The sequence below is a fragment of the Antennarius striatus genome, chromosome 14 (assembly GCF_040054535.1).
Source record: "Antennarius striatus isolate MH-2024 chromosome 14, ASM4005453v1, whole genome shotgun sequence".
Lineage (NCBI taxonomy): Eukaryota > Metazoa > Chordata > Actinopteri > Lophiiformes > Antennariidae > Antennarius > Antennarius striatus.
In genome coordinates, this window is record NC_090789.1 from 15,924,211 (window position 1) to 15,951,861 (window position 27,651).

General features: G+C 40.1%; 1 protein-coding gene across 5 annotated transcripts in view; it reads left to right on the forward strand.

Moving 5' to 3' along the window:
• The window catches only part of pvrl2l (PVR cell adhesion molecule related 2 like), a 296,522-nt gene that overhangs the window by 165,905 nt on the left and 102,966 nt on the right, over positions 1-27,651 (forward strand). For all 5 annotated transcript variants that reach the window (XM_068332346.1, XM_068332344.1, XM_068332342.1 and 2 more), the window contains exon 4: positions 26,816-27,109. In XM_068332346.1, coding sequence (XP_068188447.1) covers positions 26,816-27,109 — 294 coding nt within the window. The remainder of the gene's footprint in view (positions 1-26,815; positions 27,110-27,651) is intronic.

Below are 27,651 nucleotides of genomic sequence, written 5' to 3' on the forward strand. Positions count from 1 at the left end.
CACTTGTATAATGGCGACTACATGGAGAGAAACACGGCGTCAGCCGCTTGTGGATAAGGAGCGCTTTGAAGCGCTTTCCTTTGTTCTTATGTAAATGATCACATATCCGGTTTTCCGGGGTCAATCGGCTCCAAATAAAAACCGGAAGAAAGTTTCATATCTATACTGTCACGGAAACATGACCATAGCAACCCACATGACAGACTTCATTAGTTAATAAAAATTTAAAAACACCATGCGCTCTGATCACGCCGGCGTGATCATCTGGCTTTAAGGGTTAAAGAGAAACTGGGCCACAGAGAACCGTTTGGCGCTGAAATGTAGAGTATACTATATCTTTGTTTTCAAATTCCAAAACTTAATTATTGAACCTAGTACAGTATTGTTGTATTGAACAGACTCTTGGTAAACAATACCAGCCTAATATTGCATATAATAGAAAATATACTATTCCTTCTAACCTTTTCTAGTGTACATAACATAAGTTACCCCATCACACAGCATAAAACATAAGTAAAACAAGAACCAATGCAGTCACAGACTGCAACATGCTGCCACACCCCTGAATTCAAAATTTTACACTTACCTACTTGCATTGGTCAAAGATCGAAGCTAGTGCTCTGGCTTACTTTCAGAGATCGAAGCAGTAGCTTTGATCTACGGTCTTACTCACACTGGCCTTCTCCCTTATCTTTCTATCTTAGCCAGTACCTGAATGTACAAAAGCTAAAATTTGACCTTGACCTAGTTTAATCAAGGTCAAGTTCATCATCTCATTTTGTAACGGGGACGGCGCCTTTCTCAAGGGCACCTCGGCAGGGCTCCAGAGGTGAGCTGACACCTCCCACTGTCACACACCTCCGGATGTTGTTTTGGGCGGGAGCAGGAATCAAACCGCTGATCTTAAAACATTGGACGACCCTCTCTACCGCGCTCTCTACCAGTTAGCCACTGCCGCCTCGCTAATAACACTACATGGTGCACTTACTGAATCTAATACTGCAGTCAGTGCCCATAGTGCACTGACTAGGCTTCGGCCCATAGTGCACTGACTGCACTATTGATGAGTCATAATGATTAAACATTTCTATTCATGAATTTAACATTTAATAATAATGGATTAGATTTTTATTGTACTTTCATGGACACTCAAAGTGCTCACAGTCGTTCCAGTGTTCATTCACTCCTCATTCATACCTGGTGATAATAAACTACATGTGTAGCCACAGCTATGTAGCCACACCCCGGACAGACTAACAGAAATGTGGAGGCCAATCCATGCCATCGGCGTGTTCGACCAAAACTGGAACATTCACACACATTCACACATCAAATGTCCCTTAAGGATGTAACCTGTAGTCCAGAAGCTAACAGACATTTTAAATGTGCACATCCACATTATTTGCATGAAATATGGAGTTCTTAAAAATATTTTTGGAGCATACACAAATTAAAACAATGGAAGACATACAAGGAAAAAAGTAAGCATATACAATACTGCTAACATCCGCACCATATTGACATGGTAAATATGACATACTGATTATTTATCATGGGTTTGTTTCACTAAAGAAATTTATGATCTCTTTGGGTTATGTCTCACAAATGACTGCCATTTGAAACTTCTGTCAGTCCTTCGGGGCTCATGCACTTGTGACTCATTTCATTAATGTGCAGTTTGCTTTAATGTGTTAAAGACCACAAAATTAATGCAAGAGGAAATGGTCTCATATTTCATATTTACATGTTTTGTAGTCAGTAAAACAATGAGCCTAGTGATCTAGTTGGACACAGTAGGTTAGCTCATCAATGTAAGCCACATTAAAGCAAGCAATTTTATCCATTTGAGGTGCAATGATGTCATAATCTCAACAAAGGAGAAGGTGTTGGACAAACTTGTCACTTATTTTGTGACTAATGTTGTGACTGAAATTTTGTAAACTGTTGGTTTAAAAAGCATTTTTCTTTATCTAGACATGTGAGTGGATGTCAGTGCAGAGGATGTTTGGAGCTTTCGAGGAGGCTATCAAAAGAGATAGCCACTTTTATGGATGGTATTAAGATGGCAAGTACTTAAAGGAGATATAGTGTGGGTTTTTGAATAGTTGTCCCAATCAATTATGCCAGCGGGGTCTGTTGGAAATGCTTGAAGATGTCTATGTCACGAACTTTGATGAGGTCAAAGTTAGGTAGGTAGGTAGGTAGGTAGGTAGGTTGGTTTATCCCAAACTGGGAAATTTAAATGTTTTAGTAGCATTTAAATATAAGAACACACAGAAAGAGGGAAAATGTAATTTGAAGAAAATTAAAATAATAGGGAAAGGGAATAATAACAATGAGCGGGGTTATCCATGATGGATAACAGTTTGTTCAGAGTCCTCCTCTCCACCAAAGCCTCCACAGTGTCCAGTCTACAGCCAATCACAGAGCCAGCCTTCCTTATTAGCTTAAGTCTGTTGGCTGGCTCTGATGCTGCTCCCCCAGCAGACCATGGCAAAGAAGAGTACGCTGGCCACAACAGACTGATAGAAAATCTCCAACATCTTGCTACATACATTGAAGGATCTCAGCTTCCTCAGGAATAGAGTCTACTCATCCCCTTTTTGTAAAAAGAATCGACGTTGTATTTCCAGTCTAATCTGTCATTGATCTTCACACCCAGGTAGTCCTCCACCTCCTCTACCGCCTCTCTCAGGATGAGGATTGGTTGTGGCATGTTCCTCTTCTTCCTGAATAAGGTCTTGCTAACATTCAACCCCAGGTGATTGGATATTCCGGACTGTCGATCCTCCGGACCGTCTTGGTGTGGACAGGCTGCCTCCTGACAAGCGGGACATACTTGGGGTTTAGTAGGACCAGGTTGTGATCTGATCTGCCCAGGGGATAAAGGGCTGTCTTGCTGGATGCATCCCTGGTGTTTGCATACAGCTGCCTCCGGTACGCATATCCAACCCACTTACAATTTGCACAAAAATACTTTGAAAGCTACCCAAAAAGAATTCAGGCACTTGTGACCCTGTAGAAACACTCCCATATTTTTGTCAAGCAATCAGTGAAATTCTCATAATCAATCCGAAGAATCAATGCAGATAGAGGTGGATTTCTTTACAGTTCTCTAAACTAACATCTCCATCAAAAAAAAAAATCTACATTTGTCGAATCCCCCCCGTAACCCTTTAAGCCCTATATTCAGAGAGAACAGGGTGGTATGCAATATCAGCAGCTGATGTCACCCAGCAGATGACTTTTGAAAGACTGATCGCCTACAATACCATGTTGTGATTTTGGTAGTTGGTACACCTCATTGTAATTTAATTTTGAGCCTAATGAAGGATGTGTCAGAAATTGGAAGCTTCAAAATGTCCCTCCCCTGACAGCTACTCCAATATAACTGAGATATGTTGTTAGAAAACAATATATTCAGTTAGTGTATTTTTCGTTATTCCTTTGATGGCTTCTGCAACCCACTTGACTGCGTCATCATCGCCTGTTATTTACAAAAAAAATTAAAAATGCCTTATTCCAGTGTGAAAAATAACCCTGAATCTAATATTGATTGTGCTGAAGCAACGTGGTTTAGATCAGAGATATTATTTTACTCTTGTGCAGAATGGGTCAACACATTTTTAGTGTACAATTGCTTAATGTTAGATTGCCTGAAGCATTGGTGTTGATTCGATCTTCTGTGTAGTTTCAAATCTGCTATCCAAAAATGAAAACTGTTCAATACAGAGCCTAAAATATAAAAAAAATACAGCCAGTATCATCAAATATTGTACAAAACCTCCTTCCTTCTCTTGTGATCCACACTCGCCACGATGTTAGGCCTTTCCAGTAAGGTCTTGGAAAAGATTTTTTTTTTCTTTTTTAGATGGATTTCAAAAAAAGGTACAACAAAAATAAGAAGATATAAAAGAAATATAGAAAGTGGCAAATGAAAATGGTTTCAGTTCTCTCCCCTCTTCTCAAGTGACCTGAGGGGAATTGTAAAATGCCATTTTAAACAAAGAAACAGAATAAAGATTTACAAATGTATTATTTAATGAACAATTAAAAAAGAAAGACTTTACATACCTTCCGAATTAAGTTGAGCTGCACTGACTGTTTTATTCTCATATGTAGCTGATTAATCTCTATCTTCAAGAACTTGACAAATACAATAAATATTTTCTTTGAATACATGCATAGATATATTAAACAGGTCAATGAGTATTGGTTTATATAATATTATCCCTACACTAAAAAAGTTGAACCAACTTAATGTTATTATTGTAAAATTTACACTTTTATTCGAACATTTGTATTACTATATTATTATTATTATTATTATTATTATTATTATTATTTATTTATTTATTATTTTTATTATTATTATTTATTATGTACTTAAGCTGTTATTCGAACATTTTCCTTATAATTGAATAAAAAATGGGAAATTGACACAGAGATCATTATCTTAACAAATTCTAGTTCTAGTAACTCATGTCTTTGAAGTCAAAATAGATAACACATGGATAGCACAGGGTATTGATCTAATGGTCATGATACCAAATGTTGAACAAACTTTACACTATCAAGACTGCATAGATTCTACCATAGGAATATATAATTCTGGTTTACAGTTCTTTAAAAAACTTTTCTTAATTGCATAACATCTCAAGTAAGATAATATGTTGACATGATGGCATTTCAGTGGCAGACAAAACAGTTCAGATGTTATGGCACTCCTGGTAATAATAGTTTGCACCACTTCTCTGGTGACATCCCTACAATCATCCTGAGAGGTCAAAATCAGCAATTTAATCTAAATATGGGAATAATGCAAGTTATAGTGCTATTGGGCCAACATGCATTTGAAGAGATCCTCCCCCTTATTTGTTATGAAAATGATAATATTCAAGAGAGCTGATATAACTTAAAAAATCATTTTAATTTTCACTTTTAAATATGCATTGAGAATCCTGGCTAAATGGTTTTGTTACTTTGCCATTAATGCATGATTCTGGATAAAGCAAAACAAAAAAACAAAACAAAAAAAAAACACTGCAGACATTACTCTAGCCTTTTCAATTGCACAGGTTTATTTATTCAGTCTCATCATCTGATAGCAAGCCCTCATGAAATTAATATAACTGTCTAATGCATTTATAAGCTCCAAATGTGTACAAATTTATGATCAAAAATATTGACTTATTACTGATAATGATTTAAACGAAATACACTTGGTCCTGTTGAAATACCAGTGGACGTATGGAAGTGTCTAGGAGAGGTGGCAGTAGAGTTTCTGACTGGGTTGTTCAACAGGATGTTAGATAGTGAGAAGATGCCTGAGGAATGGAGAAGTGTGCTGGTGCCCATTTTTAAGAACGAGATGTGCAGAGTTGTGGCAACTACAGAGGGATAAAGCTGAAGAGCCATACAATGAAGTTATGGGAAGGAGTAGTTAAAGCTAGACTAAGGGTAGTGAGCATTTGTGAGCAGCAGTATGGTTTTTGCCAAGAAAGAGTACTACTGATGCAGTATTTGCTTTGAGGATGTTGTTGTTTAAGTACAGAGAAGGCCAGAAGCAGCAGCATTGTGTTTTTGTAGATCTGAGAGGAACTGCGGTATTGTATGAGGAAGAAGAAGTATACTTTATTAACCCCCGCAGGGAAATTACATTGTCACTCAGGTGTATACATGTTTTTTGTGTTAGTTACACAGTCAGTGTATACACAGGCCACCTGAAACACAGCACACAAGGCATGCAGTTCGTACACACTACACACATCGGGAGGCACAGTGACGGGCAGTGGCTTCTGGAACCCAAATCAGTAGCTTGTAGGGGGGACAGTGAGCTGACACCTCCCACCGTCAGCTCACACTCCGGTGATATCCTGGCGGGAGAGGGATTCGATCCACCGATGGCTGGGGCGATCTGTCTGCAAGGCATCTGGTCTACCGCTGAGCCACTGCCACCCCAATCTGGAGGTCTGGAGTCATGACCTCATGACCTCCTTTCGTTCAATAAAAAACAAAAAAAATTTCTATTTTTACAAGCTAAACCCACAAATTGGTGTAAGACAAGGCGAGGACGATCGATTGAAAGAAATTAAGAATACAGTGTTTTATAGTAGAGTTTGTGTTAAAATCCTAATTAAATAACAAAACGAGAATGCTGAGAGGGGGTAGGAGTGGTGACAGACGAATCAGAAGGTAAATGAAAGATATTATCAATATTTTTTTGTAGTCTTAGACTTTTAATCCCTATGACCGGCAGGAATAACCACTTTGCTTGCTACTTTTCATGCCTTTTTAAATTGAAATGAAAGATCATCTTGTCGAACTAAAAAAACAAAAATCAGCTAAACTATGGCATACCAATGGTGTTGGTGGTGGTCAAAGTTAAAATGTCTTCTAGTCCAAGTAAAACTTACAAGTAAACATTGAGTAATATTTTGTATGACTGTATCTTCACATAGAGAATGCAAGTTTTCAACTGTTGAATCTCACATTTATACCTGCATAAAGTAATATAGAAATAAATATAGTTAAGCTTGAACTGTTGACTTTAGTGTATTTTTGTACTTAACAGAAGATTTTGTCCTCAGATTGCAGGAAAACAACCTCATTTTCTAAAAAATTTCCTGGGGGAGCCCCCCCGTACCCCTCCTGTGGAGGGTTATCCCCCCTATAGCCCCCGCGACAAGCGTTGGTCGTAAGTGCGTTGTGCCGCTGTCTTGGAAACAGAATGTGGCTTTTTGTGGCTTGCTCAATTATTTTACACTGAGCCACAGTGGCTTAGTCATACTACCTCCTCGTGCAAGCCCAGACTATGATGTTTGCAGATGACATTGTGATCTGTAGTGAGAGCAGGGAACAGGTGGAGGACAAGCTAGAGAAGTGGAGGTTTTAACTGGAAAGAAGAGGAAGGAAGGTTAACCGCATTAAGACAGAGTACATGTGTGTGAATGAGAGGGACCCAAGTGGATGAGTGAGGTTACAGGGAGAAGAGATCAAGAAGGTGGAGGATTTTAATTACTAAGGGTCAACAGTCCAGCACAATGGGGTGTGGAAAAGAGGTGAAGTGTGTACAGGAAGGATGGAACGGGTGCAGAAAGGTGTCAGGTGTGATGTGCGATAGAAGAGTCTCAAGTAAAATGAAAGGAAAGGTGTACAAAACTATGGTGAGACCAGCGATGTTGTTTGGTGTAGAGACAGTGTCACTGAGGATAAGACAGGAGACAGAGCTGGAGGTAGCAGAGATGAAGATGCTGAGGTTCTCTTTGGGAGTGTCCAGGATGGATAGGTTCAGGAATGAGTACATCAGCATACACAACAACACAAACAAATCGATTGATTATTTACAAATAAGCAGTATAAGTTCCAACTCATGGAATAATTTAGTGTATGATTGATAACACAATGTTAAAGACAGTTAATTTCACTGCATTATAACATCATTTTGAAGTGCTGTTTAACAACATTTAATATATGCCAGCTTGATATTTAGTGTTTGTCAAACTTGTTTTAACCATGTATAAGCAAAGCCCTCACAAAACAGGCCATGACGGCAGGGTTAGAATGTTGGCAGGGTTTTTCTTGACAAAATATCTAACCAACCAAGCAGCAAAGATAAAGAAGATCCAAGGATCGATCCCTAATGGCCAAAATTCTAAAAACAAAGTAAGAAAACAAAAAAAAAGAAAATTAGACGCCCGAAAATCCATACAAGATCACCAATGCTATTGAGCACGATTTCAAATACATTATATAACTGGGCTTGCACTAGGAGCTAGTATGACTAAGCTACTGTGGCTCAGTGGAAAAGAATTGAGCAAGCCACAAAAAGCCACACTCTGTGTCCAAGACAGTGGTTCATGGGCGGACGACCAACGCTGGTTGCGGGCGGGGGGGGGGGGGGGCGTCCGGGGGGCCTCCCCTGGGAAATTTTTTAGAAAATGGGGTTGTTTTCCTGCATTCTGAGGGCAAAATCTTCTGTTCAGTTTACCTACAAAAATACACTAAAGTCAACAGTTCAAGCTGAACTATCTTTATTTCTGTCCTACTTTGTGCAGGTATAAATGTGACATTCAACAATTGAAAACTTTCATTCACTATGTGAAGATAGTCATACAAAATATTACTCAGTGTTTACTTGTTTTACTTAGTTTTACTTAGACTAGAAGACATTTCAACTTTGACCACCACCAACACCATTGGTATGCCATAGTTTTGTTTTTGTTTTTTTAATTCAATAACATGATTTTTCATTTCAATTTAAAAAGGCATGAAAAATAGCAAGCGAGGTGAATACATATTTACATGCATCGCTGGTTCTTCCTGCCGGTCATAGGGAACAAAAGTCTAAGACTACAAACAAGTATTAATACTATCTTTCATTTACCTTCTGATCGGTCTGTCACCACTCCTTCCCCCTCTCAGCATTCACCATTTGTTTAATAATGAGGACTTTAACACAAACTCTACTATAAAACACTGGATTCTTTTGATCAATCGTCCTCGCCTTGTCTTACACCAATTCAGGGGTTCAGCTTGTAAAAAAACAAAAAAAAATTTTTTCATTGGACGAAAGGAGGTCATGACCCGAGTGCATATTTGATGATCGGGAGCTTTCAGGTCACTTCTGCTATTTCCGTCGGCATGCTTCGGCTAAATTCCGTCGGCATGTGGAGATAGCGGCGCTAGCGCCGTTCGCTAGCGGAAGTAGCAGCGCTAGCGCCGCTCACTAAAGAAAATAGCGGCGCTCGCTAGCGGACGTAGCGACGCTAGCTAGCGGAAATAATGAGAGCCGCTAGCGAGCGAAAAAGTTGTAAGTTTTAGCCTTTTTTCCGTAAAAATAAGAACGCCACTGTGGCTACACAGTCTAAAAACCTAGTAGCCAATCTGGAATTTACTTCACCTATGGCGAAGTGGCGAATGGCTAGCGCAAGCCCAGTATAATTGAGCTATGTTTTTGTGCATTTTGATGCTAATTAAGATGCAGTAATGTTGAAATTATCTGTTTTTGCAATGAAATGTATTAATTTGTGCTCATTGATGAACTGTGATACTTTTCTTTTATTTAGTTGTTGACCTTGAACTGAAATACCCAATTCAGCTTTATATCGTCGGAAAATTCAGACAACCCTGTTTGTGTAGGAAAATAACTCCAGAGTGTAGAATCTGTAAGAAGTCAAAATGTGTTTAATGTTCAATTAAACCACTACATCCGTTCAGTTTGACTATCCTGTTAGTGTAGCTATAGCCAACTGACTCCAGTGATCAGGCTGAACAGTACTATACATGCATCAGAAATATTGATCTGTTCAGTGGACAGATACCAGACCACATAAGACATAAACAGGAGGAAGTATAAAGTTTTTATTGATAGAGTTCACCCCACCGTGCACCAGGACAGTTTGCAGCTGAGCGTGATGCGAGTGGCAGGATCAGCACCTAAATCTGAGGTCATGGTTCTCGACCGGAAAAGACAATTAGAAAACCCTCAAAATAGGACTGGTTTCACATGTGGAGGTCATCTCAAGTTTCTCCCTCTTGATCTTTTTTGGCTGGTTTTCCACTCGTGCTGGTTTTGGCTTAAGTAATCATCTCTACTGGCAGTATGAGGCGATTCCTTAACCCTACAGAAGTTGCACAGGTTGTCCAACGTCTCCAGGATGGCACATCCACACTTGCAGCAGCAAGAAGGTTTAATGTGTCTCCCAGTACAATCTCCAGAGCAGGGAGGAGATTTCAGGAGACTAGTGGTTATTCTCAGAGAGCTGGACAGGGTTGTAGAAGGTCTTCAACCCATCAGCAGGACCGATACCTGCTCCTTTGTGCAAGGCGGAACAGGCTGAGCACTGCTCATGCCCTACAGAATGATCTTCAGAGGGCCACTGGTGTGAATGTCTCTACCCAAACAATCAGGAACAGACTTCATGAAGGTGGCCTGCGGGCCCCACGCCCTATATTGGGCCCTGTGCTCACTTCCCAGCACCGTGGAGCTCGACTGGCATTTGCTCAAGAACACCAGAATTGGCAAGTTTGCCACTGGCGCCCTGTACTTTTCACAGACAAGAGCAGGTTCACTCTGAGCACCTGTGATAGACGTGAAAGAGTCTGGAGAAGACTAGGGGATTGTTATGCTGCCTGCAACGTCGTTCAACAGGTTTGGTGGTGGGTCAGTGATGGTCTGGGGAGGCATATCCATGGAGGGATGCACAGACCTCTACTGCCAAGGAAATGGTGCTCTGACTGCCATAAGGTATCGAGATGAAATCATTGAACCCATTGTCAGACCCTACGCTGGTGCAGGAGGTCCTAGTTTCCACCTAGTGCATGACAATTCCCAGGCTCATGTCGCAAGAGTATGCAGTTACTACCTTGAGGATGACAGAATTGAAACAATTGAATGGCCTTCACGATCCCCTGACTTAAACCCAATAGAACATCTGAGGGAAATTATGTTTAAGTCCATTAGGCGCCGCCAGGTTGCTCCTCACACTGTACAACAGCTCAGGGATGCCCGCATACAGATCTGGGAGGAAATGCCACAAGAAACCATACGTCGTCTCATTAGGAGCATGCCGCGACAATGTCAAGCATTCATACAAGCTCGTGAGGGCCACACAAGATACTGAAAAGCATTTTGAGTTGCAGAAATTAAGTTTTGGAAAAAATTGACTAGCCTGCCACATCTTCATTTCACTCTGACTTTAGGGTGTCTACCAAAATGAGCCCTCTGTAGGCTGAAATTTTTTATTTCCATTAAAAGACTTGGCATCCTTTTGTTCCTCAGACATTGCCCCGTCGTTATTTGTATAGATATCCAACTTCATATTGAGACCTGATGTATCTAATGTGTTTCTTTTACGTGTTATTTTAATTTTTGTGAGCAGTGTACATTAGCTGATGTGATGCAATTGATTGTAAATCTGTTTGGAGTCACCGAGTTGAAGATATTTTCAGCATTAGCTTACATATGATCAGATAATCCACAATTTAGCAGTATATAGTATACATCTTGATTCAAGGTCGGCGGTTCAATTCCCGCTCCAGCCGAGTCATTTTGGTTGTGTCCTTGAGTAAGACACTTTACCCTCCTTGCCTCCAGTAAGGCACTTTCTTGAGTGTGAGTGTGTGTGATTGTTCCGGCGGTGGCCGGAGGGGCCGTAGGCGCAGATTGGCAGCCGCGCCTCCGTCAGTCTGCCCCAGAGCAGCTGTGGCTACACATGTAGTCTACCATCACCAAGTATGAACGATGAGTGATGAATAATGGATCCAATGTAAAGCGTCTTTGAGTGTCCAGAAAAGCGCAATATAAATCTAATCCATTATTCTAATTAATATTAATGTGAATGGAGAGTGTGGAAAAGAGGTGAAGAAGCCTGTACGGGAAGGATGGAACGGGTGGAGAAAAGTGTCAGGTGTGATGTGTGATACAAGAGTTTCAGCTAACATGAAAGGAAATGTGTACAAAACTGTGGTGAGACCAGCGATGTTGTTTGATCTTGAGACAGTGTCACTGAGGAAAAGACAGGAGGCAGAGCTGGAGGTAGCAGAGATGAAGATGCTGAGGTTCTCTCTGGGAGTGACCAGGAAGGATAGGATCAGGAATGAGTACATCAGAGGGACAGCACATGTTAGAGGTTTTGGAGATAAAGTCAGAGAGACCAGACTGAGATCGTTTGGACATGTCCAGAGGAGAGACAGTAAATATATTGGTAGAAGGATGCTGATTGTGATTGGTTGTGTCCTTGAGTAAGACACTTTACCCTCCTTGCCTCCAGTAAGGCACTTTCTTGAGTGTGAGTGTGTGTGATTGTTCCGGCGGTGGCCGGAGGGGCCGTAGGCGCAGATTGGCAGCCACAGCTGCCCCAGGGCAGCTGTGGCTACATACGTATCTTTCCATCACCAAGTATGAAAGAGGAGTGAATGAATAATGGATACAATGTCAAAGCAACTTTGAGTGTCCAGAAACGCGCTATATAAATCAAATCCATTATTATTATTTATACACATATTTATTATTTATACAACATAAGCTTATTAATGTTACTGAAAAGCACTCTTGTGGCGTTCACTCTCTCACCCACGTCAACCCCTGACTGTTTTTGAATGCAGCTCAATTAACCAATGTTGACCTCACTTAAAAAATAAGGACTTACACATGAAAATTCGAGATGCTCAATAACCTGTATTTGTTGCACATTCAGTCATGAATTTAAAATAGCCCATGCAGGCACTGTCTTCTGGTCAAGCATGCATCTGCACTGCACCAATATTTAATTAGGGTGAAGCAACACACTTCCCTTCAAACTGCTGCTATGGAAATTCAGTGTCAATTAAGACCAGTCGCCTACCTCGATTAAAGCAGAACATTAAAAGACCTAAGGTCTAAATTACCACACCAATTAGCTAAAAGTCTTGCTTTCACATTAGATACTCTGAATTAGCTCATAAAAAAACATTTATTGTTATGTAAAAATTATTTATTTTACTGTGTGCTAATACTTATTAGCTTATTAACTAATAATTATTAGTTGTACCCACTGAGCTTCAAAGCATATTTTGTGCAGATTCCAATTTCTCCTCCTCAGTTATTTTCTTCTTTTTGTTTCTTTGGAAATGCAGGGACTCCATGTTCAAACTAAACTGTGTGAGCTGCCCTAAAAACTTAGTTTGCTTAACATTTCTTCAAAATTGAGAAGTTCATAAACTGAGACTTCATTTATGTCTTCATGAGGTGAAGAAATAACTCTTAGACTTGGTAATCACCTATCGCATATTACAATGGAAAACATAATTGAAGAAGTCCATTTATAGGGGTCAACTGTCGGATAGGGTGTGGTAGTGTGCAAGACTACAGTAAATACCACAACCGTAGTATACTGCTCCTGAACATTGCTGTGCGTGCACACCTCTGCACCAGCGTCGACTGCTTTTTAACTTGAACATGTATGAGACTGATTTTCTACTTGGCAGCTCACAGATGACAAACCTCTCCATTTTTTGAAAGATTGGGTGTGTGAAGGAAACGTTCTCTGAATGAAGAACGGCTACAGTGACGGCATCTTTTTTGGTCTTGCTGCATGCTTCACGTTCCAGTGATGAAGACATATTGAAGCCATTTCTTCACTCATTTATTGCTGTTGTTCCAAAACCATATCTGAGTCACATTAAATATCTTGATTGTCAGAGTTACCCACATTCTCAGATAAAAATCTTAAAAGAAATATAGAGCCAACAGTCACATGCTGAGAAGATATCAGTGAGAAGAGATAAGATGACAGTATTGTTGCAGCGTAAACGACAATGTTGGTGAACCATTATTTTGCTGTCTTTGCACAGCAAGAGACTTTGAAGACTATTTTTCATTTATATATTTCCACAATAGAAGAGACACCGCAGTCTTAAATTCACATAATTATGAGCAATTAATTTATTTTGTTAGCATTTGTAGCACCAAGTAGTGAGTTGTCAAAACAGCATGCACAACAGTCTTTTCAGCATAGACTATGCTTGTGTTTCTTGAATATTCATGCATCTTTTAACAGTTTAGTAGGCATAGAGAGCCAAACAGATGTTTTTATTCCAACAGCATCTGGAAATATTCAACCACAGTGTGTCTCACTGAGGGAAGATGTTTACAAACCTGGGCAGCTGGTGAGTCATGAATTCTAAAAATTTAACAAGGTCCAGGAGCCTTTATTGATTTTAGGGCTAATGTATGCACCAAAGGAGAAATTAAAAAAATACATTTCTTTGCTACCTTCATCAGGCTATGGCACAAAATAAATCTGTGTGTAGAGAAGTAGGACAAAATTGCTAGTGACTGCTGCTGTATTTCCTCTCCGTTTCAGTGTTTCCAGACACTGCTGTTCCTGCTTCATGTTAAACCATAGCTGATCTCATGATATATTGTAAATCGTTGAAGTAATATCAAGGATTTTGTTTTGTTTTAATTTGCCTTTGAACTATAAAGTTCAAGCATTTCAGAACAGCTTTTTCAGAGTCTGAAGGTCAAGTGGAAGTCTTCAGAATGTCATCAGGTTGATAGTCTGTGAGGTTCCTATCATCTGAATAATTTGATGCTGGGGAATGGTATGATAGACAGCAGTAACATCTAAATGTCAATAACAGAATACCAAAAGTCAATCAAAATTTAAATTTGATCCCTCAAATAAGTGAACTAATTGCTGTTGAAATGCTTTTGACTCTGTAAAGTAATGATGCCCAAAATAAATTACAGATCAGTTCAATTCAACAATGTGAGCACATTAGCAGTATCATTATGTAGGGATTAATTATTTATTTTTTATTTTTTTTATTTTAACTTTTATGATATTATGTTTAGCTTTCAGAAAAAATAGTTTTACCAAATGACTTGAAGCAATCTATGTGCACGGAATGAATCATGTTGCCTTTTATATATGAGCTGACAATTTTAAATGAACTTTTTAAATTTTAAATTAGTTATTACACTGCATATTTCTCCTCCATGGACCAATAAGACACTGAGACAGTAGCTGTACATTCCAAATCTGTGTCTCCTCAACTGGCAACAAACACAATGAATTGAAAAAGATATCCCTCTCATGTTGATTACTGATGGAAAATGAAAATTAGGCAAGTTTTCATTTTTCATCAAGTATAAAAGAAGTTGTAGCAGGATAATTTTACATAACCCTTAATAGTGCATGTAGAGTTTTGTGAATATAGTGCATACAAGAATTGTGATATTGAAGTAACTAATCGTCTAACTACAGTATGGGCCAAAAGTTTGTATACACCTTCTCATTCAATGCGTTTCCTTATTTTCATGAATATTTACATTGTAGATTCTCACTGAAGGCATCAAAACTGTGAATGAACATAAGTGGAGTTACGTACTTAACAAAAAAAGGTGAAATAACTGAAAACATGTTTTATATTCTAGTTTCTTCAAAATAGCCAGCCTTTGCTCTGACTGCTGCTTTGCTCACTCTTGGCATTCTCAATGAGTTTCAAGAGGTCACCTGAAATGGCTTTCACTTTATAGTAATGTCTTTCAGGGTTTATTAGTGGAATTTCTTGCTTTATCAATGGGGTTGAGACCATCATTTGTATTGTGCAGAAGTCAGGTTAGTGCAAGGCCAAAAGCCCTATTGGACAACTGTTAAAATTTGTATTATGGCAAGAACCAATCAGCTACCTAAAGAAAAACAAGCAGGCATCATTACTTTAAGAAATGAAAGTCAGCCAGTCCGAAAAAATTGCAATTTTTTTTCTCTAAATGGAGTCGCAAAAATCATTAAGCGCTACAAAAAACTGCCACACATGAGGATCGACCTAGGAAAGGAAGACCAAGAGTCACCTCTGCTTCTGAAGAGAATTTTATTCGAGTCACCAGCCTCAGAAATCACAAGTTAACAGCAGCTCAGATCACACACAAGATGAATGTCACACAGAGTTCTAGCATCAGACACATCTCTAGAACAATTGTTATAAGGAGACTGTGTGAGTAAGACCTTCCCGGTCAAAAAAGCTGCTAGGAAACCATTCCTAAGGAGAGACAAATAGCAAAAGATATTTGTTTGGGCTAAGAACACGCAAGGAATGGACATTAGACCAGTGGAAATATGTGCTTTGTTCTGATGAGTCCAAATTTGAGATCTTTGGTTCCAACTGTTATGAAATGCAGAAAAGGTCAACGGATGGATTCCAAATTCCTGGTTCCCACTGTGAAGCATTGAGGAGGAGGCGTGATGGTGTCGGGGGGTTTTTGCTGTTAGGGATTTCTTCAAAATGGAGTGGACGCTGAACCAGCATGGCTATCACAGCATGCAGCAGCGGAATGCTGTCCCATCCAGATTGTGTTTAGACGGACCATCATTTATTTTCCAACAGGACACTGATCCCAAACACACCTCCAAGCTATGTGAGGACCATAAAGAGAGTGATATAGAGCTGCGGCACATTTTTTTTAATTTAATTTTATATACTGGTTTGATCCCCAAAGGGAAATTAAGAAAGCACACTCTAGCTACTGATTACAAACGCATGCATACATATATGTGAGTACAGGCCCCTGTATCACACACACACACAAAGGGGCCTGTAGGCATGCAGGGGAGGTAGAGTGGCAGGCAGCTCCTTCTTGGTGCGCCTCAAATGAGCAATTTGTAAAGGGGACGGCACCTTGCTCAAGGGTGCCTCGGCAGTGCTCCGGAGATGAGCTGATGCCTCCCACTGTCAGCTCACCTCCGGGTATATTTTGGGGGGGGCGGGAGCGGGAATCGAACCGCCGATCTTAAATCATAGGACGACCTGCTCTACAGCCTGCTTTACCACTGAGCCACTGCCGCCCCCACATGACCTGGCCTCCACCGTCACAGGGCCTCAGCCCGATCGACGTGGTTTGGGATGAGCTGGACCACAGAGTGAAAGGCAAAGGGGCCAACAATAGTTAAACACTTGTGGGAACTCCTTCAAGATTGCTGGAAAACAATTTCAGGTGACTACCTCTTGAAACTCTGCGACAGAATTTCAAGAGTGGGCAAAGCATTAATCAGAGCAAAGGGGGGCTACATATTTTCAGTTATTTCACCTTATTTTGTTAGGTACGTAACTCCACGTGTTAATTAATAGTTTTGATGCCTTATGTGGGAATTTACATGTAAATAGTCTTGAAAATAAGAAAATGCACGTGAATAAGAAAATGGCCTGTACTGTACATGTAAAGTATCTGCAGCCCTTGTATACTGCTTCAAATCAAGGTAGTGGTTGGTCTTTTAAAAGCCACTGTGTTGTTTGGGTCTTATTTAGGTCAACACAGAATCAAGGTAAAACTGTGTGTTTGAAGCCTGATTGCTTTAGGTTATCACTTTAGTCCCACTGTAGAATTTGAGCCTATTCACTTTATTGGTTTCAACAAAACTCTGAGACTATGTCAGCAGTCCTGTGTAAACAGTCTTTAAATTCAGCAACTGCTGGCTTCACAGTTGGTCACAAATCTTTCAACTTTGTGGATACTGCAACTTATTTATGATTCACACTGGCAACCTTCCAGTCTCAAGTCATGTTCAGTAACTACTGCCAAGGTGGAAAGATAGACTGTCTCAGGTTCAGGTTAGTGCAAGCATTTTCTTGCTGAAGACTCTAATAGCTTCAGGGACTGTGTGCAGCAGTAAGTGTCTGTCTGAAGGTGAGCAAGCAAGAAGCTCATAACGAAATGTAGTATTTTTAGTGTTATCTAATTACCTTTTAAGTGCAAATCTTAACTCAATATTGTCATCTACAAATGTAGGCTTTTGAAACTCTTTCAATGCTTCAGTGACAAAAAAAATACACAATCCTTCACTAAACACTTATCCTTATGCAATTTGAATATTAATGAAGGATTTTTACGTGTTGTTTTAAGAAATCAAAGACACCTCATGCAGTTACCAGTGTTTGGAAACATTAATGTGATTGTCAGTTTTCCTGTCACCGTCTGGTTTTCAGCTTATTGATGCTCCGATTAAAAAAAAAAAGGGGGGGGGGGGGCTGGAGTGTTTATTTAGCTGTGTTAATAAGGCATCCTGCTTGTCTTCCAATTAATTGGTACTTTGAATTTCTCAGACTGACGTGAGAAGTAGCGGTGGGCTCAGCTGGATCCAAAGTCATGAAACACAATACAAAAACACTCCCATTTTGACAAAATCAATTATATCCAACCAATTTTTTCTATGTTGTTACACATTTTTATGTTTAGTTCTACAACTCTTGTAAACTTTTGGTTTCTCTCCAGACTTTATTTCCTGCACGTTTAATCGATCCATCCATCCATCTCTCTCTCTCTCTTTCTCTCTCTCTGTGTATATTCCTATTCTCGTTGGTGAAACAATATGGAAAGACTTAATTCCTGTGAGGTTGGCCAGTCTGAGTTGGTTATACTTGGGGTCTCCATTGTAGTAGTGATGTGGTCACAATGACATTAATCCGCCTGTATTTCAATTACAATTGTGTTACACTACTCAACCCTGTATAAAAATTTAGTCCAGGGTGTTGGAATGTCGCCTGAACTGATTGAGGAGCATCTGATTCAGGAGGCTCAAGGTGGGTCTATCAAACAGTATTGTGAGAATACAACAGAGTCTACCGAGCACATTGCTGAAATTCATCCTCACCCTATATGACCTTGTGTTCATATGCTTGTCCGAAAATCAAGCATATTTCTATAAGGTCATACCCAGTAGAGTTCTGCTAATGCCTCCCTTTTCCTTCCCATCGTCCTAGGTTAGGCTAGATCTAAAGGCATAGTTCAGTTGAGGAGAATCTTCTGGATGGGGAACTTAGAATTTCGGCTTCATTTCATTTCCTGGTTCTGTCGGACGGAGAGTTTTACCGAAGTAAGGTTTAATAAATAACTGTATTTTAGAGGTATTTTAGAGACAAACATGTCATGTCTGTTTGACGTGGAGCCCCTTGATGGAGTTTCTGCATTCATTCACAGAGAATTAAATATATTTGTATCGCGTTAAGATGTCCCGTCATATCCAGACAGTTCTCTTTATGATCGGTACCGATTATACTGATCGGTACACACACACACAGCCATCGTCACATCTGCAGCAGCGCTGTGTGTAGCACTCCGTTCAGTTTTTCAGTTTTTATTTGCAAACGGTAATTTTCCTATGTAATGTGAGAGATGCTCAGTGCGCCTCGCCTTGAAACTTTCACCCCAGTTTTTCTATTTTTCCTTGGAGAGAAAACCGTCAGAATCATCAAGGAGGAGCTCCACAGGATTGCAGGTGAATGATGTAGAAATCTGATTAATTTATTTTAAAGTATGTTCTCTTAATGATATTGTGCTGCAATCCCAGACATTAATTTCTTTCTGATGTCCCAATGTAATTTGCTGCCACAGATGGTACCCATATTCCCATCAAGGATCCCTCACATAATGAAGGTGATGATGTGAAGAGGATGTCCATTCACAGCAAATATATGCAGGTGCAAGTACATTGACTACTGTTTCTACACGTTAAAGACTGCATTATAGATAAACTAACATCTGTCCAGATCACATCTGATGCTGCAAACTACATTTTCCACCTTTATTTATATAGTGCCTAATCACTTCAGCAGACGTTTCAAAGAGCTTTAACAGACAGACACCCAACAGAACCCTCCAGAGCAAGCATAGCATACTGATGTGCAGATGGAGTGATCCTGATCGGTTCCTGACTCAGAGGTGTATAAGTCTCACCTGAGCAACAGGCTATTGCAGTAACTAAAGATTAGCACAATAATTCACTTGTCTCCATCGTTTAATCCACTCTAATGAATCTACTTTCCATCACTGTAGAGTCTGATGGTTGTTTTCTGGGGGACAGGGTTTACCCATGCCGACCGAGGCTGCTGACCCCTTACCCTTACCAACCCAGGCCTCCAACAGAACTTCAAATGGGTTCACTGCAGGACGAGAGCCCGGGTGGAGATGACCATAGGCTGCTGAAAGGCCGTTTCCAGTGTCTATGACACCTCAGGATGATTCCTGAGAGGACCTGTGATGCAGTTCTGTTCTTCATAGTATTGCCACTTTCAGAGGAGAACAGCACCCTACCCGACAAACTGAACACCCCGATGATGACCCCGTCCACCTGCCAGCTATCCTGGGTGACAGAGTAGTGACACCATCTGCCAGAATCACTTCAGAGTCTGTGTGACTCACCATCACCACAGCGGGCAATAAAAACCTACAATATACATTTCATTTGGTCGTCTTTATTACTTACAAATACAAAGTTATTTCTTAGATCATTTTAGTGGTGAACATTCTAATATTCAACATGATTCACTTGTGAACAACACCCACCTCTAACTTTGTATTTGTATGTTCAAATCTGCCCCCCTAATATGGAGGTCCAAAGAAACCATTTTTAATCTCTTCTCTGTATTTCATAGAAAGTGAATTGGATAAATTTATTTAACAAATAGCTGGAAATACATGAGGAGGACATCAAAACATACAGTTGCATATGAATTCCACTGAATTAACCGCTGGTGTTCACTGAGCGTCTATCTGTACATAGGATTTGACGGACTGTCCAGCTTGCTCTGTTAAAAAACGATGAGAAAGTGTTGATCCTTCAGTGGAGGCTAAATGTCACTCTGAATTGCATCAGAATGTTAAGCAATAGGAACAATCGGTACGAGAAAATATTTGACCACCTTTCTTATCTTCAATTTCCTGTTAATTTCTTTTTCTTTTTATCAATTATGTATTATTTGACTAAAAGACACAGAGAATTAAACATGGAATGCCTATAGATGAGAGCACATTTATGTGTGTGACAAGAGCATTCTGTTGGTGATAAAACAACTGAAAAGCAGAAAGTCAGTCAGTCAGTCACTTTCAGATTACCACCGCTATATCCGCCGCAGCGGGTCACGGGGAGCCGGAGCCTATCTCGGCTGCATAGGGCGTGAGGTGGGGGACACTCCGGGCACGACGCCAGTGCACCGCGGAAAAGAAAAAAAAAAAGCCGAAAGTCCACTTATTATTTACTGTACAATGTCATAATGAGGAAGATGAGGATCCCTAATGAGATGATGCAGAAGTCTGACCTGTGTGAACGATGTTTTTAAACTTCGTTCTCAGCTGTTGACATTTGCGCTTCTCCTCCGCTGGATTGCACTAAGAAAATATTTTAATAAACTATTATTCAAGCCGTTTACGCTGTAATTTTACCGTGAGTCCAACGGACTACGTTTAGACGGACACATCGACTTGAGCAGCAGTTTCAAGTCATCTCTCTCTTCTTTACAGCTCCAACGCTGTTCGTCTTTTCATAATATGTCCTCAAAGTCTTCATACACGTAGATTACAATCTGTACTTTGGCTGCGTGAAGGAACACGGAGCACGTCTCGTCCGTCGTCATGGTGACTCGTCGAATCTGGGCTCCATTGATGATGGCTTTTTAAAGTGGCGTTGCGTCTGTTTAACTGCAGGTCAACTTACCCTGGGTTACAAAACTAACCCAGAGAAGCACTTGTGAAACCGAAAACCCTGGGTTTCCAAGTTCAGGGTAAAGCAACCCAGAACCACAGGTTGTACTTGGGGGTCGTTAGCCCCGCTTTGTGACGTGGGGCCGTTCACAAAGCAGGTTTAGTGGACAACCAGGGGGAGTTCACCGTGAAATCAGGGAAAACCAGGACTTTCATTTTCACAAAGGGGGGTAACTTAACCCAGAGTTAGAGCAGTAACCCTGACCTGTTTCATGACGCGAGGTGAACTGAACCTCTGGGTTTCTTACCGCAGTAACAGACTCTCTGAACATAGTCTGGTCGGGAGCAGGTTTTATTCCACAAACCCAGGGTTTCCTGTGACTCTGCCCCCTTCCACCGCCGCTTGTGAGGCTTCATTTCCTGGTTCTGTCGGACGGAGAGTTTGACCTAAGTATTTCAGAGGTGAACATGTCATGTCCGTTTAATGAGGAGCCCCTTGATGTGGAGTTTCCGCATTAATTCACAGAGATTTTAATTTTTTTTGTATCGCGTTCAGATGTCCTGTCATATCCTGTCGGACAGTTCTCTTTATGATCGGTACCGATCATACTGCTCGGTACCGATCCATCCTCACATCTGCAGCAGTGCTGTGTGTAGGTAGTGGTCCGGTCAGTTGTTGTTGTTTTTTTTATATATGCAAACTGTAGTTTTTCTATACAATGTGAGAGATGCTCAGTGCAGCTCGCCTTGAAACTTGTACCCCAGTTTTTCTATTTCCCTGGAGATAAACCCATCACAATCATCAAGGAGGAGTTCCACATGATTGCAGGTGAATAATGTAGAAATCTGATAAATGAATTTCAAATGATATTCTGTTAATGACATTGTGCTATAACCTCAGAATTGGATTATTAACTTTAATTTCTTTTAGGATTTCCCAATGTAATTGGCTGCACAGATGGTACCCACATTCCCATTTAGGTACATGTAGACTGAACATAGTTTCAACTTGTTAAAGACTGCATCATAGACAAACATCTGTCCAGATCATGTGATGCTGCAGACTACATTTCTGACGTGGAGGTCTGGGTCTGTTCCTGACTCTTGGATATATGTTCTTACCTGAGCAGCAGACTGTAATGTGGTCAGTAACCTAAAGATTTGCACAGTAATTTGCTTGTCTTCATTGTGTAGTCCACTCTAATGAATACACTATACATTACAGGAGAGAGCATCCTGGATAGCAGGAATCATCCTGAGGTGTCGTAACCTCAGGATGATTCCTGCTATCCAGGACGTCAGAGCGGTGCCAGACACTATCTGCCAGAATAATTTCAGTCACCATCACCACCATCACAGCGGGCAATAAAAACATACAATACGCATTTCCTGTGGTAATCTTTATTTCTGACAAATACAAAGTTAGTTTTTGTATTGTTACAATACTTAACATTCTAATAGTTAACATGATTCACCTGTGACCATTACCCACCTCTAACTTGTGGTCCAGTATTTCTATGTCCAGATCTGTCCTCCTAATCTGGAGGTCCTAGTAAAGCATTTCTATTTTCAGTATTTCTTTAGAAAGTGAATTCTATAAACCTCTTTAGCAGATAGATGGGAATACAGTACATGAGGAGAACAATAAAACATAGTTACATATGAATTCCACAGAATGAACCGCTGGTGGTCACTGAGCGTCTATTTCACTGTGATAGTCTGTGCAGTTGGGACCCTTCTGCTACTGTCCATCCATGCTCTGTTAAAAAGGGATGAGAATCTGTTACTGCTTCAGTAGCGGATAAATGTCACACAATAAAACATAGTTACATATGAATTCCACAGAATGAACCGCTGGTGGTCACTGAGCGTCTATTTCACTGTGATAGTCTGTGCAGTTGGGACCCTTCTGCTACTGTCCATCCATGCTCTGTTAAAAAGGGATGAGAATCTGTTACTGCTTCAGTAGCGGATAAATGTCACACTCTATTCCACCAGAATGTGAAGCAATGGGAAGAGAACAATCAACAATCAGCAACATAAAATATTAGACCACCTTTGTTTTCTTTAATTTCTTGTTAATTTCATCAATATTAACTCCTGTGTGTATCATGTGTAAGAACTAAAGCTGTTTTGGCTATTACTGTATCAAACGAGCTACTGTATCAAACTCTTGATTTCAGTTCTTATATATTATAGGTGTACACAATGGTGTGAATATCCTTCTCAACTGTTTTTGTAACTTGAATATGTCGATTTACTGTTTTATTTACACAACAATGAAACATTTTAATGTATTTCATTATTTAACAGAACCTGATATAGATGATGCACTTATGTGCGTGAAAAGAGTATTATTTTGGCGATAAAGCAATTGAATAGTCAATCGTCCACTTAATATTTACTGTACAATATCAAACATAATGAGGATGAGGAGGATCCATAACGAGATGATGCAGAAGTCTGACATGTGTGAATGATGTTTTTATTTTCATTCTCAGCTGCTGACGTGCCCTTCTCCCCCCACTGGATCGGACCTAAATAAAATAAATTAATAAACTATTCTTGAAGCCGTTAACCGTATTGAAGCCATATTTTTACTGCGAGTGCAATGGACTTAGAACTTACTAATCGACTTGAGCAGCAATTCACTCCCACGACATCTCGCACTTCTTTGCAGCTGCAACGCTATTCTCTTTCTTCTGGAAATTTCCTCAAAGTCTTTATATTCATAAATTAAAGTCTGTACTCCGACTTCCGTAAAGCGTTGCGGTGCACGTCTCATCCGTCGTCATGCTGAATTGATGAATCGGGGCTCCATTGATGATGGCTTTTTTTCAAGTTGGGTTTGTTAAACTGCGGGTCAACTTACTCTGGGTTAGAAAAACTAACCCTGAACCGCATTTGTGAAACCGAAATCCCTGGTTTTTCCAAGTTCAGGGTAAAGCTACCCAGAACCACAGGTTTACCTCAGGGTATGTTAACCCAGCCTTTGTGAAATAGGCCCAGTGTCTCACTTGGTTGTTATGATAGAAAGTGTCAGATTTCTTTATGAAGAATAAGAAGAAAGCTAGAGAGAGAAGCTTAAACCCTGTCTTCCTTCTCACCTCCCTGCATGTTGCTGATCACAGCGTCAACTGGGTGTGAAATGCTGTATTATGAGGCAGCATCGTCATGCAATTTATTGAGAATAAGCACATAAATGTTTATTTTCTGCCACTTAATTGTCAGCAAACATTTGCTCCTCATGCAATAGTTCATCCAGAGAACAAGCACGAGTACAAGCATATGGTGCAACATAGCTTATAAACTGTGATGTATGTTTAAATTTTAAAATTCCTATGGTTGATATCATGTGATATTGATCAAACCATTAATAATAAAATAGTATAGACAAATTATCACATGATAAAGGTGTGGTGCAGAAACCAAGTAAACACAATCATAGAACAACATTAAATAATAAGCTGATTTTTTAATCTAATTCTGTTGTAATACTGTGAGTCTGCTGCTGATGGGCACCATTGATGGCTGAAGTAAGACAGGATCAAAAGTCACTGTGACATGGTCAAGATTGCTGAACTATGTTTCCTTTAAGATAATCATTGACAAGGGTGGACACATATAATTAATGAACACGTTAAACAGAGAAAGAGGTATGAGACTTAATTTGAAGAATTTTACATTGTTGTAATGCAGAAGCTAAACCTATACAACTCATTTTTAGGTGTTGGCTGATTATTACATCCCGCTTCAAAGCGTTGATGTATTGTCAGTTTTCGTGTGTTCTTCCGTTCATTCATCTGTTTGTTAGTATGTCCACCAAATATCTTTGCAGCCGTTGCAGATAGAAAGATGAAAAATCAACAGGCAAATTACTTGGGTGGCAAAGGGGACGAAATGATGAACTTGACCTTGAAAAAACTAGGTCATGGTCAAATTTCAACTTTTGTACACTCAGGAACCGGATAAAATATAAAGACAAGGAAGAAGGCCAGTGTCAGTAAGACCATAGATCAAAGCTAGTGCTTTGATCAATGACAGTAGTTCAGAGCACTAGCTATGGTGTTTGACCTATACAAGTAAGTCAGGGTAAAATCTTGAATTCAGGGTTGTCGCGGGATGTTGCAGTCTGTGACTGCCTTGTTTATTCTTTGTTTTATGTTTGTTTGCAAATGACTGTGCCTCTATGTTGCAATAGAGGCTCACTAATTTGAGGCCTTTAAAGGTCCAATATTCTACTATTTTTAATCAATGTCACACAGCTGTCAGACATCCAACTCTGCCTACACCATGATCCTTATGTCTCAGGACCATTTCACGAGTTTGTGGGTTGAACAGTTGATGCAGGACTCATTTGTTTTCCTCATGCCAGGAGTCGGTAGGGTTAGGGAGGACCATGATACTGTATATATGGAGAAACCAGAAAAAAATGTGTTTTAAATAATATGTGCCCTGGAATTTAGTCCCCCAAACACTGTTAAATACATTTAAGAAGACCCTATCATTAAAACATCAATTGCAATGCTTGAATGAATGAATTCACTGACATTTACAGATTAACAGTGTGTTAGAGGCTGGATTTGTCTTTGGAAAAAAATTGCATTTTCATAGAAAATTGCTTGTCTGTAAATCCGCTTTCGTTTTGTTTTTTTGGAACTAATGTGATGTGAAAATGAAAACAAATGTTTAGCATATAGATGCTGTAAGCGGCTGGTAATTGTTGGTATTTTTTCTATTTCTAGAATGGACGAACGACCGGCAACAATAACCCATTATGATGCTCATCCGAGGACTATTTGTTGATGTCAAAATTGTAGTGTTGTAACAGAAATGACCATTTAAATGACCAGATTACATCCTTGTCACAAGTATATGAGTGTTGAGCTATGACTTTGGTTTAAGAACATGTCATCATGCATCTTCATATAGTAATTGGATTTGAAATTATTTTAAGCACTTAAGCCCCGTTCACACGATGCCAGTACTTTTTTAAAACACAACTTTTTTGTTGCGTTTACGCCTTCCATCCACACGACAACGCAGATATCCCGAACGAAAACACAACTTTTCGAAAATGCTGGCCTAGGTGGATTTTTTTAAAAACGCTGGGTCTGCGTTGTCGTGTGGACGGTGTATCCGCAACTTTTTAAAAACGCTGACGTCTTGCCTGCGACAAAAACCTCTGACGTCATATTTATGGGCCCATGTGTTGTGGCAACAAAACACGGAGGATTCGTATTGGATAAAATTTGACTCAATACTGCCACCACATGGTTTGGCATGCTTATAGCCGTCTTCGAAAATGCACTGTTGCGTTTACGTGTGGACGGAGATTTTTTTGAAAACGCTGTCGTGTGGACGCGAATCATTTTCGATGCGTTTTTAAAAAGTTGCGTTTTCAAAAAAATCCGTCATCGTGTGGACGGGGCCTTAATGTCTATTGCAAGTCTTTTTTGGGATCCTGCTGTGCTTTCTGTCTCTGTTGATAATGAGTGGCCTAAGGTCACACTGCAGTAGGAACACAGTTGGATGCCATGATGTATTTGCACAACAAACCCCATGAACCTCCTCTATTCTCTCCCAGCCCTCCCTGTTTTCCTCCCTTGCCTGACATTTGATGTTTTGTTTCATCAGCCTTTATTTTTTTAGTCTTTCTTTTTCTGCTTCCATTTTCTTTGTACAGTTTTTCTTCCTCTCACCTTTCCTTGTGTTCTTTTTGAATTCTTAAAATGTTTCACTTTCCCTTTCCTTCTCTCTTCTCTGCTTACTTTAAAATCGTGTTGCTGTGCATCTATCATTCTCTTTTTTACTCTCGTTCTAATGTTGTTGTTTTTTCTACCTCCACCCTTCTAGCTAAGCCAAAAAACTCAGCCAAAGTTTTAACCGTCCGGGCTGGATCCAAGTCAGTGGTTGTGGCCCAATGTGAGGCGGCAGACGGCAAACCAGCAGCCACCATCACTTGGCTGGCATCAGTCGAAGGCAACCACTCAACCAGCATGACTAATGGGCCGGATGGCACGGTGACAGTCCGCAGCGAGTATCGGCTGGATCCCACGCCGGCAGACAATGGCAGAGAGGTGACCTGCAAGGTCAACCAGAGGACACAGGATCGACCATGGATGTACCCTGTCACTCTCTCTGTGGAATGTAAGAGACGTACACTCCTTAATGCTTGTTTTCACAGGCCGATACGTTCCTCTACATTCCCCCCGGTGAGGTCACCGGGGGGAATGGCAGTCAAAAGACCTAATACCTCTGCCAAGGCCCTGCAGTCAATCAGCCCTTATTCACAATAGAAATCATAGGCCGGCAATTACAATTTACGATTTCCTGATTTGCAATAGCAAATGTGGAAACGTGCGGATGTGGATTTAGATCACACCAAGTGCATGCTCGTAATCTCCTAAATAAGCCTGATTTATGTTTGTTATAATGAGTCATGAGAAGTAAAAAAAAAATGTTGATTAACTTGGGGTAAAAATGAATTTAGTCCTTTATCTAGATCTGCAACAGTTTTACGAAGCCTGTCATTACTGTATATAATTTCCATTCTCCCACAAGTTTCATGGAAATCCCTCAAGCTGTTTTTGCGTAATCTTCCTGGAAATCCGACAAGGAAACCGGCACATGTGAAAACATAACCTCCTGGGTAGGGGCAGTAATGTGTGACAAATTCAACTAATATATCT